The 17,670-nt window shown below is 34.5% G+C and overlaps 1 protein-coding gene across 1 annotated transcript; it reads left to right on the forward strand.

Moving 5' to 3' along the window:
- Positions 1-15,777: 15,777 nt before the first annotated feature.
- Positions 15,778-17,445, forward strand: LOC133192407 (uncharacterized). Its single transcript, XM_061328418.1, has one exon. It carries the CDS (start codon positions 15,778-15,780, stop codon positions 17,443-17,445), a length of 1,668 nt encoding a protein of 555 aa, XP_061184402.1.
- The last annotated feature ends 225 nt before the right edge of the window (positions 17,446-17,670 follow it).

Consider the following 17,670-nt stretch of genomic DNA (forward strand, 5'->3'; position numbering starts at 1 on the left):
TTTTTTCTGTGAAAATTCACAAATCTGAAGCGGTCCATCTCCTTATTTTAAATGACAATTTGAGGATTTACTTATGGTACATAAATCTCGTCTGAACGCATAGCAAATTAACTTTTACTTATGTGTGTAAATTTACTCATCGGTAAATTTGCACACATAAGCAAATTTTCGTCGTATGAATGGGGTATTAGTCTCAGGACTAATTCCTTTACAACTCTGCATTGCATATGCGCAAAAAACATACATACGTGTTGTGTACAATGTCTGTAGAACAACACACATATACATTAACTTTAATATAAACTTAAATGAATTTTTAGGGACCTTCTAGAAAACATGCAACTTAAATCTAATTATTATAAAATATTAACTACCTACAACATACCATCTGATTAAACTGATTAAACTCCAAAATTAAAGGCCTGAGAAAAGAAATAAATGTTCTTGCAAATGTATTAATTTTGGAAATATACATATAAATTTTGGAATATATACGTTACCCCCCCCCCCTCCCCCCGATTTTGATAAAGAGAGAGAGAGAGAGAGAGTAGGGGGGAGAGATAATCCGTTACAATTTTATGTACTTGTGTACATATGTAACTGGGCATATGATGGACTACTAAATAATTAAGAATCGATAAAATATTACAAAATATGCATTATTATGAAAAAATAAAGATTTTTTTTCCAATTTCTTCTATGACAGTACCTTGTACGCCATTCTGTTTGTTCCTAAAAAAAACTGTAGTATTTATTTTTTAAAATGCAGATTCTTTTTATTTTTCCCGATGAAGAAAGGAAAGTATCATTGATTTGCATTTTGAATTCAGAAATGTATCATATATTGTTTAAACACTAATATATTGTCATACATGGGTGTAATAATTGTAAAATTACAGTCAAGTTTCTCTTACAGCTGATTCTCAGAATCTTTCTAGTGACTAAATTTGTTGCCCCTAGTCCCTAAGGTAAAATCCTCTTTAATTAGTTTTCAATATCAGGATATATTGACTTTCAAGTATATTTACGAAATCAACCGGAATCTTTTTCGTCTTTTGAACGTTAACAACTTTTTACTGGACGCAGGCGGGTCCGCGATTTTTTTTTTAAAGGGAATGGGGAGGGTAGGTCATCAGTAAACAAAAATTCCATCTGAGAAACTTGTTGACAAGGTAAACATCGTAATTTTCTTTCCCAAAACTGAAAATCTCGGGGGGGGGAGGGGGTGTTCCCTTCGTCCTTCCCTTCAATTCTTAAACTTGATAAATATATGGTTCTTCCTACTAACTTAACTTTTTTAACAGGGGTCCAAGGTCATTTGCATTTTTTTAATTTCTTTACTCTAGATTTGTATACCTGAATAACTCCGCAAATTGCGGCGAAGAGAACTGGACACTCTCCATTACCCCCACCCCCCCCACCCCCCCAGATCCACGCATGTGGACGTGGAGTAAATAAGAAATGGAGTTTTCGAGCACGATAAAGTTTTTAAAAAGCCTACTTGGTTTTACGATGAGTTAAAAAAAAAATATTTTTTTGAATATAGATATTAACCAAACCTAAAGAAGATAACTGTGCTTCCTTTTTAAAAAAATGTTGGGGAAAATAGCTTTTTTTCAAAATAAACATTTTAATAGGTTTCTTTTCAGTGAATGACACAAAATGTATAAACAATACCTCGTACTCAAAATACAACAATCAAATGTGTATAAATGCAGGATTATCAAAACTTAAGACATGGTGTAAAAATGAATCCCTAATAAGACAATCTTTTATGAAGAAATTTATTAAAGTTATGTAAATACTGCATGTCAACTACTTCCTTAAATGGGTGTAACCCCCCCCCCCTAATTTCCGCTCCCCCAAATATTCATAGTTTGTGAAGTTAAATAATTCATCGTTTGTATTAAAAAGACTTCTTAGAATTTACTGTAATTCTTCTTAAGGAATGGCTAAATTGTTTTCAGATCAGTAAAGTCGCTTTATTTTATGTTTACGCCCGAACTTCCACCTACCCATGAGTAGACGTAAAAATTTGGCCTAACTTTAGTCCGGTGTTAGGATACGCTGTTTAATGAAATGCAAATCTTTGTGCTAGTCCCGACTTTACGCCGGCGTAGCGCTACGACTTGGCGTCGACCTTGATGAAACGGGCCCCTGGGACATAAATAACTGATTGAAGAAGTTTGAATGAGTACTCCAGAAAGATGTTCAGGTAGTTTTGCAAAATGGTGAAAACTGAAACGAAATAATCTCCTGTTTACAAGACATAACATGCTAGTCAATAAACATTACTCTCTAGCTATGTTTACTTCCGTGAATAATTTATCTAATCGACTTATTTAATCTATCTGATTGGTAGTCTTGTTGTAGTCTTGTCAGAGTGACAGAGTGACATGTACTGATGATTCCTCGTGTATTATAATTTACTGAACACCGAAATATAGAAGATTCCAAGCACGTTTGCAGGGATGAAATATGGAGCTCATTGAAGATATTGTACATGTTGTAACAAAACGATTTGTGCCTCCACTTGGGATTGGACCAGAATTAATCTCTAACATGCCAGTCCAATACTCTATCAATCGAGCCAAGGAATTAAGCCACTAACCCAAGGAATCAGTGTATCACACAATACAAAACTGTACCCCTCCAGAGATAGATGTGTCCTCATTTCTTAAGGAGTGCTAAAACATGTAGGGTAGTTCCGGAGCCGGGGGTTGGGTGGGTGGGGGGGGGGGGGCAATCACATTTACCCGATAAAGAATACCCAATCACAACATTGGACATCAAATGTAACAGAAATCCGTTTGTGCTTGGGATTGAACCTGGGATGTCTTGTCTGTCCAGGCCTCTACTAATCGAGCTAATGCGTTAACCGTACAAACCCTTATAACCGTCTCTGTCGCAATATTGCATAAATATTGCATGTAGTTGAGGGCAACAGGCATGTAGCATGCATCGGGGGGGGGGGTGCCCTATTTTTAACTGCTAATATAGTATATAGTAAAAGTTCATCGACTTAGCGGCCCACTCCCCACATTTTGTTGCAAATCCTCCGATGCGAATGTTATTTAAAAGAAAATTTTTGGAAACTTCCCCCCCCCCCCCCCCCCCCCACCACCACACCACCATCAGCATGAAAGATGATATCGAGTTTGGACAAGTTTCCTTTTTTTGGTCAAAGATTTTCAGGTAAGTTGTCACTTTTTCTCCGCCTGTCCCCCAGTTTCAGAGACCATGCTACGTGCATAACTAATGGTGACTATTGCTGTTCTACACCATGCTGGGGGCGTGGTTTCATGATTCAGATGGTAATAGAGTTTTTCAACAAATGTAACTCGACAAATCAAATTCACTAATTAACCTAATTTACATGAAAATATGATACATAAGAATTATTTCAAGATATCAATTTAATTATTGCGAAAATAATTTCATTTTTGCAATCGAAAATCAAATTTAATTAACTTTTGCTCTCATTAACTTATTTGATGCGCACATCGGTTGAACAGTTCAATGGTTGATCTCAACAATGTACATGTTGGAATTATTGTTCAAAAAAAAAAAAAAAAAAAAAAAAAAAAAAAAAAATCACAAAAATAAAATCAGAATTTGTAATTAATATTATTTTTAATTTAGACAATTCTGCCCCAGAAAAAAACCCATTCCAAACTCAAACCGGTTACCAACTTGCGTAATCTCCGTCGAGGCCTTATATCCATAAAGAGCTCTATCAGAACATGTATACCTACCTTTTTTGGACACTCACATTTAGTGTTTTCATTAGACGTTATTCCTCACTTGATTAGAAATATATTAGGGTTATTAGAAAAGTTTGCAGACAGGTTCTATTGTTAGCTCGCTATTTGCATGAAACCAGTAAAACTCTGCAGATAAAAACTATTTCGTATATTCCAATAAATATGCAAAAATTATATGTTTTCGGATGATCCTTAAAAATATACAGCTATAATATTTAGATAAAACATACTTCTTGGATAATGTCACTTTTTCGCCATCTTCTCTAGCCAAGGGTTTCCGATCCAAAATCTACTCGGGTGGAGCGAATCGTAAACCCTTGGCTAGCGAAGATGGTTTTTCACACGTTTACAGTACATAGTCATTTTTTTTAAATTAAAAATTGCACTGTTGTACATTTGTAGCGCATAAAGATTTATATTTCACCTTTCGATACATGAAACGTCATTTGGCGAAATTTTAAATTAAATTGGAGGGGTTATGACTGTTTTATCGGTAATTATAATTATGAGAAAATGATCCCTTTTGCCCTCTTCATTGTGTGTATGCTATTCTATGCATGGGCAAATGATTTCACTCTTTGTTAGATTTTTGCAAATTGTTGAGATTTTATATCAAGTATACTTTTATGTCAGATGAAATATCAAAGAAAATTTCGTTATAATTGAGGTTTAATTTTTCACCTTCATATTTGTTGCACTAAAGGAATATCGCTCGCCCTATTAGCCCATCTTCTTTAAAACTTAATATTAATGGTTGATTAGTAATTCCATCACATCCTTTCATAAGAGAGATAAATACGCATTTAGGCATTAATTTTATCAGGCGCATTTCAAAGTTTGCAACTTAAAACTATTAAACATGTAGTTTTACACCCCCGCTTGAAAGGCAGAGTTTATAATGATTGGGGTGTATTATTTTATGTCAGCATCACTTGAAGGCTCCCATCTCTTTTCTGCAACTCCTCATATACCACTGAATAAAATTTATGAGACTTTCACAGAATCTTTTTTATTACACTGTACCATTGTGCACCTCCTATTTTATATTCTGATTGACAGATATCTGGGGTTTCCCTCAGCTAATAAAGGACTTTACTATTATATGTGTGAGGCTTGGTCGCGAGGGAAGGGGGGGGGTTATAATTTTGTGAGCTCAGTGCCCACAATACCTCTAGTGCATATCTCGTCCTCCAAACTGGGATAGAAGTTTTTGGACATAACTCACATGGTCCATTGACAAAGTAGGCGAACTTCAAATATTATTAGTAGGTGACTTGAATGTACATGTAGATCTTCTTAATGCTCCACAAACAAACATAATTCATGGAATTGTTTCAACACACAAACTTGTTAACAATATCATTGAATTTGAACCGACTAGAACATCTAAAACAAAGGTTGTTTTCTTTTTAACACGAAATCTATTTCTGTCCTGCCTAAATTATTCTTTAAAGGAGGTAGGCTGGAGTGCGTTACAGTCCATAGACACTTGGGCTTATTATTGTCACAGAATCTTAGCTAGTCTGCATAATATATTGACGGTATTGTAAACAAGGCTTATGAAAAAAACTTGGGCTTTTGAAAAAACTAAAGTTTAAATTGAGTAGAAATAACCTTTCAAAATTGTACACTACATTTGTTAGACCAATGCTTGAATACGCTTCTGTTGTTTGGGATGGTTGCTCTAAACATGATTCTGAAAAAGCTTGAAAAAGTCTAACTAGCTGAGGCTAGAATTTTCACAGGACTTCCTATTTTTGCGCCTACAGGAACACTTTATTTAGAAACTGGTTGGGAAACTTTAAAATTTAGGCGCTATATTGCAAAAATGACAAGTATGTTCAAAATTCACAAAGGGACTGTTCCTGAATATTTAAAGTGATAGTACGGCGCATCTCATCAAAAAACTGACTTGATAAAATTTTCCGACAAAATTTGGATTTTTTTTGGCAACTCATAAATGTATAAACTTTCAGAAAATTACAACTTTCACAATGAAATAATTTTGATTATTTCATTAAAATTAATAATTATTTATGGGACGTTAATATATACATCGCAACGTGTTCGGGGTTCCTCATTCCATGCTATGCACGCATGCGTAGTTTTCATAAACAAAACAGCATGGTAAGAGAAGGAAGCCCTAAGAGCCTGCTACATTGATAAAGTCGACCAAAAAGAAAAAGAAACTGAAAATAAAGCTTGAAAAAGCAACTTTCCTGACTAAAATTTAGTTTGGGGATTAATATAATTGTTGGATGAGGAAGAAACGGGAACTCGGCGTCACTCACGCAGGGCTCGCGAAGGTTCTACTCGACAGGTTTGTTGATAGTTGTTATCATTTTTCATTTTTCCATCGCTTTCAAAGAAAAAAAATTAGTGTAAACTCAACATAAAAATACACCTATGACTTATAAACATTGTTACCATTTGAAGTGCTAATTTTTTTAACTGTGCAGAAAAATATTTTGTTTGACATTTGCCGCGATAACGTTTGATTTGGTGGTTTTTCCTTTCTCGGACCCCAATACACAAACCGTCAACATTTGTACTTTTAATTCTGTTAAATTCGTCTGAAAGCAGACTAAAATCTTAACGATTATTATTTTGGATTATTTTATCAGAAAGTTATGATAATTTGCTTTTGAAAATTACTTTTACCTCATATTCATTATAATTGTAAACGTTACAGTGTAGGCACGTGCCGTTTTAGAATTCACGTGGTACAAATAAACATATCTAAGATTGCTCCAGTTTGTACGACCCTTGATTTTCCGGCAGATTCTAATTACGTTAATTTTGTATGAGGAGAGAATATTTCTGTTTCTCAAACTGCTTACATCAACTTTATACCTTATTTCTTAATGATATATTGGGTAAATGTGAATGAAAAAGCACACGTTTTGCAGCAGTACTGCCGCTTTAAGTAATATTATACCAAACAAGCATGAAAATGTATCAAAATACAATACCCGCAATAAAGAGCAGTTTATTATTCCGAGATGTAGATTAGAACTATTCAAAAGGCCATTTGTACCAGAAGCTGTGAAACAATTGAACTTCTTAAAAGGAGAAACAAAAGAGAAGCCATTCCTATTAATTCATTCCGTAAAAACTTGAGAGCTTGTACAAAAATCAGGAATCCGCCAACGTATTTTTCTTTTGGCAAACGCTACACAAACATAATTCATACTAAACTAAGACACAACTGTTTACTTAATTATGATCTATATAAACGCAATATCATCAACAATCCCCTTTGTTCATGCGGAAAGTATGGAGATGCTTATTATTTTTTTGCTTGTAGAAATTATGCAAATACTAGGAACAATCTTTTCAACCACCTGTTTTTGCTTGATGAATTGGTTACAATTGACAAAAACCTGTTATTATGGGGTGATAAAGATTTGCCTGTGCTTACAAATACACTAACAATATTTTTGCTGCTGTCCATAAATCTATTGATGAAACATGTATATTTTAAATTGTCGTCTTATTCACTTATATCACTTGAAAATATTATATTTTAATGTATTATTTGCATGACATATTGTTATATTTAAGGAGAGGAACCAGTAAATTGCAAGAACCTGTTCCCAATCCTTTTGATTAATTCAATAAAAAAATGTTTAAAACAACCGACAAGAACTTCACACACGTCGACCACGCTTCTTGACCCAATTCTTACATCTGTTGACATTCAAGTATGCGAATCGGACACTCCAACAATAGGCGCTTCTATCAGTGACTATAGAGCAACTTATATTTCGCTTTCTTTCAGTATAAATTATAATCGTTCGTACAAGCATAAAGTGTGGGCTTATAACAATTCAGATTTCAAAAAGTAAATTCTCTTATTTATCGGAAATTGTGATTGGACAAAAAGTAGCAACGAAAATGAAACAATAAACCTTGTAGCTGAACATTTTATATCGGAATATCTTTCCTGTGTTCATGAATGTATACATGAACAAACTGTAACCATTCGTCCTCGTGAAAAACCATGGTTAAATTCAGTGCTACGTGAAACAACAACGAATAAGAATTGGAAACCGTCTTCGTAACAAAGCACTATAAACTAAAAAAAAGATTCCGATTGGTCCGCATATAGAAAGGTCCGAAATTTAGTCAACAATATGAAACAGAATACGATATCAAATTGTTACGACAAAATAGAAACCTACTTGGAAGATTCAAGTAATATAACAATAAGTTATATTGGAAGTTTCACTTATATCAATTGTTTTATTTTTCTTAAGGAGTTGTCCACTTAAGTATAGTAGCGTGGTCCCTTTTTTTCACCCTTAGTTTACCGGTTAAATATTAGCACATGGTATTTTATAAGTTTTCATTGTGTATAACTGAGTGTTTCTAATTAAAATATCGTGTATATATGATGAATAGTTTAACATATCCCAAAAATAAGCCAATTTTTAACACCTATCACACTTAAAAATTCCGAAACATTTTCCCCCGAACAGACTACGGTTTCTCAATTACGGTACATGAAAATGGGCGGAGACATTTAAATTAGATACTATAAAAAGAAGATAATTGAAACTGTGAAAGTACACATTGCAGACAAAAGTTAAGTCATTTTACAATCAAAATAATAGAACATTGTTTATAACTTTGGTTTATAACAAAGGTTTTCATATCTTTCATATCTTTATTTTTTCTTTTACATCATATATGATTTATTTACGTTCTTTATTAGGATGGGGGTGTTGCGCTGTTATTTATAGGTATTTTCGTACAAATTATACGTTTTAGTGTGTTTTGTCAAGGTGCATTAAGAGTTAGGAAATAAACAATATTCACGGGAACGAAAAATGCAAGGTTCAATGAATTACATGATAAAAACAAACAACGGACCTTTCGAGTGAAAAAAAAAAATGGTTCAAAGAGGAGACAGAAAGAAACATTCTTGAAATTTTTCTTGCAAACAATTAAATGTTCAAGCTTTACAATCAACTACAAATAATTTTTTTTCTATTTACGAATTGTTTGCAATAAACGCTATACAATAAGATGAACGAAACAACCCAAAGCTGACCGATATAAAACTGAGCACGTTTCAACTGCGAATGAGCACATTTACTGGAGGCATTTACCCGTGACGATACAAATTCACGTGGCTTGTTATGATTCTCAGCAGGTCACAATGAGGCTAATCGCAAGTAAATGAAGATATTCAAAATCACAATACTTTTAATTAGAAAACATAGAGCACAAGGTTGTTCAACAAAGATATTTTCACTGGACCTTTATACATACATGTATAATATACACATTATATTTCGAACTCGACTCTGAACAAACCTGTGCTCGGTGTTTACGAAAGCTTTGATGTGTGCACCTGTAACTGATTTCTTTTGTTATTCATGAAAATCAAGGGACCCCACCTTCAAAACGCAGCTTCTTATGTTGTCTATACCTATTGTTTGACATTTTCAAATGTTGACTCAAATAATAAAAACATCACTTAATAATATAATTTAGTTCTTAAGGTTTTTAATAAAAGTTCAAAATTTGATGAGTAACCGGGGACCACAGATAAGGCTTATTGAGACTTGTTCTTTGCATGACATACTGTATTGTAATATATAAGGAGAGGAACCATTAAGTTATAAGAACTTGTTTCCTATCCTTTTGATGTATTCAATAAAATATGTTCAAAACAGTGCTTTGTGAACAGTTAACGCGAGCGGATAGTGAACGCTTAACACAAAACTGTAAATATAGAGCGCATGATGATCTCATGGTGAGCGGACGTTGAACACACGGTGAAAGAATAGTGAGCTAACGGAAAAATGGGAAAATAGAACGTTTTCCAATACATCTTTTATATGTGTTTAGATGACAGTGTGTGTCAGACGTGCTCAGTTGATCGTGTGTATCAGCAGTGATAAGTTGACTGTGTGTGTGCTAAATGTGCTTAGTTGACTGTGTGTATTATACGTGTTTAAAAAACAGTGTGTGTCAGACGTGCTCAGTTGATCGTGTGTATCAGTAGTGTTCAGTTGACTGTGTGTGTGCTAAATGTGCTCAGTTGACTGTGTGTATTGTACGTGTTTAGATAACAGTGTGTGTCAGACGTGCTCAGTTGACTGTGTACGTTAGAAGTGTTCAGGTGAAAGTGTTCAATTGGTTGTGTATCAGTAAACTGTACATTTGGTTTGTGAAAAATCATGGAATGACATAACCTTTTTAAGACATATTAGGTCTGATATTATGTTTATTGGTGTTGTAACGGTATGCAGTGCTAATAAAAAAAATGGACTCTAAAAATATGATGTTCAAAATGGTTAGGAAAAACATCAAAAATTTTAAAGAGCAAGAGCCACTTAGGGCCTTTTTTTGGCTCTGAGAATTTCTGAAAAATCGAAACTGCTCAGTTTTAGTTGAAAATGCAGTATTTATAACGTGGACCCTTGGTGACAGTGTATCTATTGAACATGACGTTATTCTCTCTCTAGTCAATGCATTATACGTCATAAAATGCCTCATTTTTCCCATATCCTGTAAATTCCCTTAAAAATGGCCAAAAGTTGAGGTATTTTTTCAATATTTCATATAAAGCACAACCTTTGATCCAAAATATGCAATTACATAATGAAAGATCTGCTTAATAGCATTTTCACTTGTATCAATTGTATAATTTTTCTTTAATTTGCATAAAATATTGTAATATATATGGAAAATAACTAGTTAGTTTTAAGAACTTGTTTTTCTATCCTTTTGATGTACTCAATAAAATATATTCAAAACAATGCTTTGTGAACAATTAATGCAAGCGGTTGGTGAACGCTGAACGCAAAACTGTGAAATGAGCGCATTATGAGCTCATGGTGAACAGACGTTGAATGCACGATGAATGAAAGTTGTGCAAACGGAAAAATTCGAAACTAGAACGTCTCCTAATATATCTATATAGTTACTTAAAATATTTCAAAATATGTTTATTTACATTTCTTGGCTGTGCTAAAATTCAGAATAAAATAAATTAATGGACTTTTTCAAAGTAAATTTTTAAAAAAAGATTCATTTCTATTGATATCATTGTGCTTCAACTGACAAAATTAAACGTTTTCCAATGTAAGTGTTCTCACCACGAAAAACCAAAACACATGAGTGGGTACTTTTTTGTACGATTCGGTTGATCGGTGATCATGAATTCCGGGATGTGCTAAATTTTGTCTATAAAGAATATGTATACCTGACTATGTTTACGAGGCAGATCGACGTAATATTTCTATCTTGTTAAATTTTTTTATCTGGAGATGGTTTGTTTGTTTGTATGTTGTTTAACGTCTCTCCCGAGATTTTTTCACTTATATGGAAACGTCACCACTTGCCGGTGGAGAGCTGCAAATTTTGTCCTGTACTCGACACTTACGGTAATTTAGCAGTGTGGAATCTTTTCCTGCCAGCGCCTACTGCGACACGGGACCTCAGTTTATACGGTCTCATCCGAAGGACCGGTCTCCAGGTCCCACAGTGGGATTGTAACCCGCGACGTAAGGATCAACTCCTTACTTCGCGACTCTAGAGAAGACGCTCTAACCTGCACTGCGCCACACGGGTAACTCTGGAGATGGTATTGTTAATCGTATACTTAAGATGTTTTTAATTAGTTGACTGTGTGTATCAGATATAGTTATTTGATTGTGTGTGTCACATGTGGTTAGTTGACTGTGTGTTGGAGGTGAACAGGTAACCATGCATGTCTTTAAGAAGTGATAATAGTTGGCTGTGTGTGTTGAACGTGCTTAGTTGACTGTGTGCATTATATGTGTTTAGATGACAGTGTGTGTCAGACGTGCTCAGTTGATCGTGTGTATCAGTGGTGGTAAGTTGACTGTGTGTGTACTTAATGTGCTTAGTTGGCTGTGTGTATTATACGTGTTTAGATGACAGTGTGTGTCAGACGTGCTCAGTTGACTGTGTGCTTTAGAAGTGTTCAGTTGATAGTGTGTAAATGAAAGTGTTCAATTGGTTGTGTATCAGTTAAGTGTTCATTTGGTATGTGAAAAATCAAGGAATAAAATAAACCTTTTTCGATACATATTAAGTCTGATTCTATGTTTAGTTGTTATTTTTAGTCAAACAGATAACATTTCTTCCCTCTAACTCCCTTTTACAAGAAGTGTCCATTTGCATGTGGGAAGTTAAGGTGTTCAGTCGGCACGTCATACACGTATGTGTGTGTGTGTGCAATTGTTAACTGTGTCGCGGAGTTCACGAGTGAGAACTACACAAGTAAGCAAAATATTAACAATCATGACTTCAGAGGTTGTAAACATAATGTTCAAGTCGAATAATTTGAAGAACAAAGATCTTCAATCTGACCAGAGTAAAAGGGTATCTGATTTCGAACTTTATATGGCGATTCATGATAAGATCAGAGATAACATTCGCTGTATTCAGAGTGATAGAGATATACAGGGTGTTTCAGAAAACATGCAACCATTTGCTTTCCTCACTTTATTGATATGCAAACAGAGATATATAAAAGTTTTATTTAAAATTATAGAAAATAGGCCTAAGATTTTATTGATAACAAAAATTTGGGAAATAGTTATCATTTAAATTAATTATGACGTCATATTTGACATCATTGAAAAATAGGTCATATCATTCTGAATATGAAATTTACTAAAGATCAATCATTAGGAGTTTTGACACTGTTTTATCAAAGCATGTCGCTAGTTCCTGTGATTGCTTAGGACAATATAGATAAGAATCCATAATACAAAGAACTTTAAAAAAGTTGTACAATTTTTTTAAAAAAATTTGGAATATAATGGAACGTAAGTGATAAAAAAGGAAAAATTGGAAGAACGAAGACAATAGAACACATGAAAACATTGAGAATGTTAGAGACGTTGATTCAGTGACTCCCATGAAATCCTTAAGTAAAATAACTGACCTTGTAAACGAATGCAACTCAAAAATGAAAAGTCGTGTATATCGGATGCTGAAATATAATTTGAATCTTACACGTTAGACTAGGTGAAACAAATATTTGGAGGATTATTCTTCCCTTCCAAATCCGAAAATCTGTATTTGGCCTCGACATTCACTTGACTTAACCCCCCCCCCCCCCGACTTATCTTTTGGGGCAGTTAAAGGTCACAGTTTATAAAAAAAAATACACACCTCATCACAACACATGAACTCTAAATAGTTTTTAAATAATGAGTCAAGGTTCATAACAAAGAAATTTTGTGCACTAGTTATGATTATGAAAAATTTCCTGCATCGATTACATTTATTCATTCAGCAGAAATGACGTCATTTAGAACATATTTTCTGACTAGGTGAAATTTTGAAAGTTTTCTTTATTCTTTCGTAACTCATTATCTATTTGCCGGAATAATTTTATTCTTACAAGAATAAATTTTGTAATTGTGCCTTTTAATTTAATATGTTGGTGGATGGTATTGGATGAAGCACGAATAAAATTAAGTCAATCAAAATGGTTGCATGTTTTCAGAAACACCCTGTATATATAGCGAGTGTACCTAAAATGTAAAGAGAGTAGGACAAGGATTTGAGCTCTGTGACCATTCTATACAGGTTTATGACTCAATCCCTACTCTACTGGAGCAAAAAGTCCTAATGACCCAGTCCTAAAGATCACGGTCAGCGGTCTGTCGTTATCTGTTGATGGCAGTACTATTCTTGAAATGTAAGATAGCTATCAAGTAGACTTGAAAAGTGAAATTAAATAGGAAAGATCAAACACCCAACGAGCAAGCTTGCTTAACGGCAACCGATTTCTTTACATAAAGCCTCTGGAAACAGGAAAATCACTGCGTAGATTTGTAAAATGTGCTGATATCAAATGTAGATTGTTTCACTATGGACAAGAGAAGGGCGAGTCTCAGATGCAATGCTACAACTGCCCTGCTGGGACACTGGACACACAGTCAAAGACTGTACAAAAGAAATAGCGTGCCGTGTATGCAAACAACCTGGACACAAATTGGGATCAAAAGATTGTGAGCATTACAACGAAACCAACTGATAGAATAATTGTATTCCAAGGAAAGGAAAATCCTTTATCCTATTTTTTGCCATGCGATGTCAAGGTTTTCGGGGAAACTAACAGATCAGCTGAGCATGCATACCAGCTTACTGAAGTTTTTCGTTCTGAACTTTAACGCTGCTGAAAACATCTGTAGTGCTCCAACAGCTCTGGAGGCCAAGAGAATGGGAGATAAATTAAAGAATCCTGAAAAGTGACAAGACCAGAAACAAGCGATAATGGAAGTGATTATACATTCTAAAGTTGCACAAGTTTAAGAGGTTCGCGAAAAACTGGAAAATTCAGATGCAAACACAATATTCGGCGAAGCCAATAACGATATCTTCTGGGGAATAGGACTTTTTCCAGAAGCCACCCTCCATACAAATCCAGATAAATGGCCGATTGAGAACAGGATAGCACTGATTATGAATAAGACCGCATCAAAATTTTCCAGGAAACTTAGAAGTAATTCACCGTGAGGAAGAATCCTGACGACAACCAGACTAATCTGGACGGCTTGATACGGAAGGCAAGAAGAAACTCTAACAGGAAGAGAATTAAAGGATCAGGGGTAACTAAGCATATCTATATACATGTAACTTCAAGTGAATGGATACAAACTTACTATCCGTAGGAAAGTTATTCTATCATTTTTGAAACTAGATCTCACCAGAAAACCGGTGGGAAAAGTGCAGATAATGAGTAAAATCAAGTGTGAACTGAGGCACCCCCTGGAATCCAAGATGGCGAGTTGCGAACCTTGTGTCTTTTTATACACAGAAATATACTCGGGTAGTAATTTTATAAATGCAAATTTCAGTGATTTTCGATTTTATTTTAATAAATGTATTTAGACAGACGTAGAAAAACACACCATCCTGTTATCCAGCGCCTATGGTTCAACACATTAAGCAGATTAAACTTTGGAGAACATTTCATTGACATGATTAAAACCCTCTATAACAATCCTACTTTAAAAATTAAAAATAATTAAAAATTCATTTAAAAAAAATTAAAAATAATTGTTGGATTTCAAAATTCTGTTCTATGAAAAGGGGAATACGTCAAGGATGACTGGTGTCTGCGCTTCTTTTCATTTTCTTATTAGAAATACTTGCTACCCAAATTAGAAACAACTATTATATACGTGGCCTATCATTGAATGAAAATACTTCAAAAAGCATCAAGATACTTCGAAGCCCTCTTGTGGCCCCGCCCTACCCCCAGGGATTATGATGTGAACAAACTTGAATCTAGAGTACGTAGTGAAGCTTTTACATAAGTTTCATCTTTTCTTGCCTAATGGTTCTCGAGAAATTTTTTTTAAAAAGATGCCATCATTTTTTTTACGAATTCTTAATTATCTCCCCTTGAAAGAGGGCGTGACACTTCCTGTGAACAAACTAAAATCCCCTTCTCCCAAGGATGCTTTGTGACATGTTTGGTTGAAATTGACCCTGTAGTTCTTTAGAAGAAGTCGAAAAAGTGAAAAGTTTACAGATGACAGACGACAGACAGAAGCCGGACACTCTTTAATCAAAAAAAGCTCTCTTGAGCCTTCGGATTAGGTGAGCTAAATAAAACTCTCCTCGGGAATGTTTTCCCTAGATAACAACACCATTTCAATATATTTTTGTTACACAATACACTACATAGAGTTTCCTATAGAAGTATATGTACATATGTTTGTTCACGTATGTACATATGTACAGAGATTTCAAACTCTTATGAAAATGAAAAACAAAATAGGTGGCTATAAAGCTGATAAAGTTCTTTGCTTACTCACACTATTAACTGTCCAATACAAACATTTTTATCGGTGAAAGGGGGTGTTAACGGACTCCGTCATTCAGCTTCCCTATAGTCTATGAAGAAGGTATGTTCAATATCTATCAATGTTAACAAATACGTTGAAAAATACAATATTTTCAAAGAACTAATATGTACTTTTTTATTTCTGACTTCCAAGGAAAAGACATGGCGTCAGAAATAGGTATCAGCCCACGGGTTCAGTTAAATACGTGTGCAGATTGTGGAGAACCTGCTGTGTGTACATGTTCTTTATGTGACACTAAAATGCATATGTGTATTAAACATATGAATATCCACATGGATACCGTTCACATGCTATCCGAGAACACAAAATGTTCTCTGCATTTGAAGAACTCGCTAAAATGTTTCTGTAGAAGTTGTTGTCTGCCCCTGTGTGATAAATGTGTGATAGACGGAGGCCATGTTTCCCATAAAAGAAGTGAACTAGCAACTGTCTTAGAATTCTTAAAGGAAGCAATATCAAATGAAAACAGAGAATTGATCACTCACATTAAACCGTTCTATCAAAATATTTTAGACACCACAGAAGAAAAATTAAAGGAAGTACCGCTGATCTATGACAAAGCGAAAAAAGCTATCAAAAATTTTGGGGACTTTTTGCACAAGGTAATTGATAATGCTGTAGACTCTATGCATACAAAACTAGATGAGAAAGAAAAGAAAGACATGAGAGAGCTACAGAATCAAAAGGACTTTTACTCCAAAAAATTTCAAAAATTAGATGACACTCTTCTGCATAACAAAATGTTACTTGGCTCCAAAAATGCAGCAGAAGTAGCAGATTTTAGTTCAAGCCTTGCCTACTTTCATTTGAATCCTAGCCAAGTGAAATTAGAGTTGCCTTACTACAAACCGAATACAAACAATCAAGAAATTCAAGAAAAATGTTTGGAACTTTTTGGAAAAATATTACACACCTCTGATAAAAATTTTGTCCCTAATTTTAAATTGAATAATGCTAAAGACATTGAAATGCAACTGTTGGAGAAGCCAGGTATTTTGAAAATCCTTTGGAAATCCAGATTTCCACCAGATTCCCTCGATCAGAAATTATACAGTTTGTCTTGTATAAACCCAGAAACAGTTCTAATCGGTGGAAACGACTGTATGCTTTTCAAAAGAGCTTTAAATTACAATGATTCGCAGCATCTTCAACCCTTTAAAATCACTTCCAAAGGTTTTTACTTTGCCTTATCATCGACTGGTGCGATATTCTTCTCAGATAAAAATGACAGATCTGTGAAAAGAATAAAAAAGCGTAAATCTAACAAAATTTCTACGTTTCTGGAATTTCACCCCTGGGAACCAAAAGGGATAACTATGACTCCCTATGATCACGTACTCATTTGCCTGTATAGAAAAAAACACTCGAAGGTGGTGCAGTATGCTCAAACTGGAAATATTGTACAGGAAATCCAATATACCAATGAAAAACTTTTATATGAGCATCCCATGTTTATCTGTTGCAACAAAAATGGTGATATTTGCACAGCAGATTATAAAAAACGAGCCGTTATCGTTGTAGATCAATTTGGCGTCTTTCGGTTTTCTTACAATGGCCACACACTACCAGAAAGTGGCAAAACCTTTACTCCCTGCAATATGGCTACAGATGACCTGTGCAACATCGCAATTACTGACTTTGAGAACCACAAGATCCATCTTTTGGACAAATATGGGCAATTTCTTAGATTTCTAAACCCAGATGCGGAAATCAGACATCCTAGAGCCATTGCCATTGATAAGAAAGGGAAAATGTGGCTTGGGGAGGGTAAAACTGGACATATTAAAGTCTTGCAATATTTGAAATAAGTACGGGGTTATCAAAAAGTTCGTGGATTGATGCGATAAACTTAATACTACGAAGTCTGTGCTTACAAAATTTTTAAGGAACATACAACAGAAAAGTTTAAGAAATGTCGAAAATTTTAGCTTGACACGGTTAATCATATATTAATGTCTTTTAAATGGTTGTTTATCGTCGAAGGAGTCGTGTTTCTGACAGATATGTGTTTTAAAGACTGTTGTTAGCAATGA

Source organism: Saccostrea echinata, unplaced genomic scaffold (genome assembly GCF_033153115.1).
Source record: "Saccostrea echinata isolate AGI-Se365-2 ecotype Australia unplaced genomic scaffold, CSIRO_AGI_Sech_v1 ptg000025l, whole genome shotgun sequence".
Classification (NCBI taxonomy): Eukaryota; Metazoa; Mollusca; class Bivalvia; order Ostreida; family Ostreidae; genus Saccostrea; species Saccostrea echinata.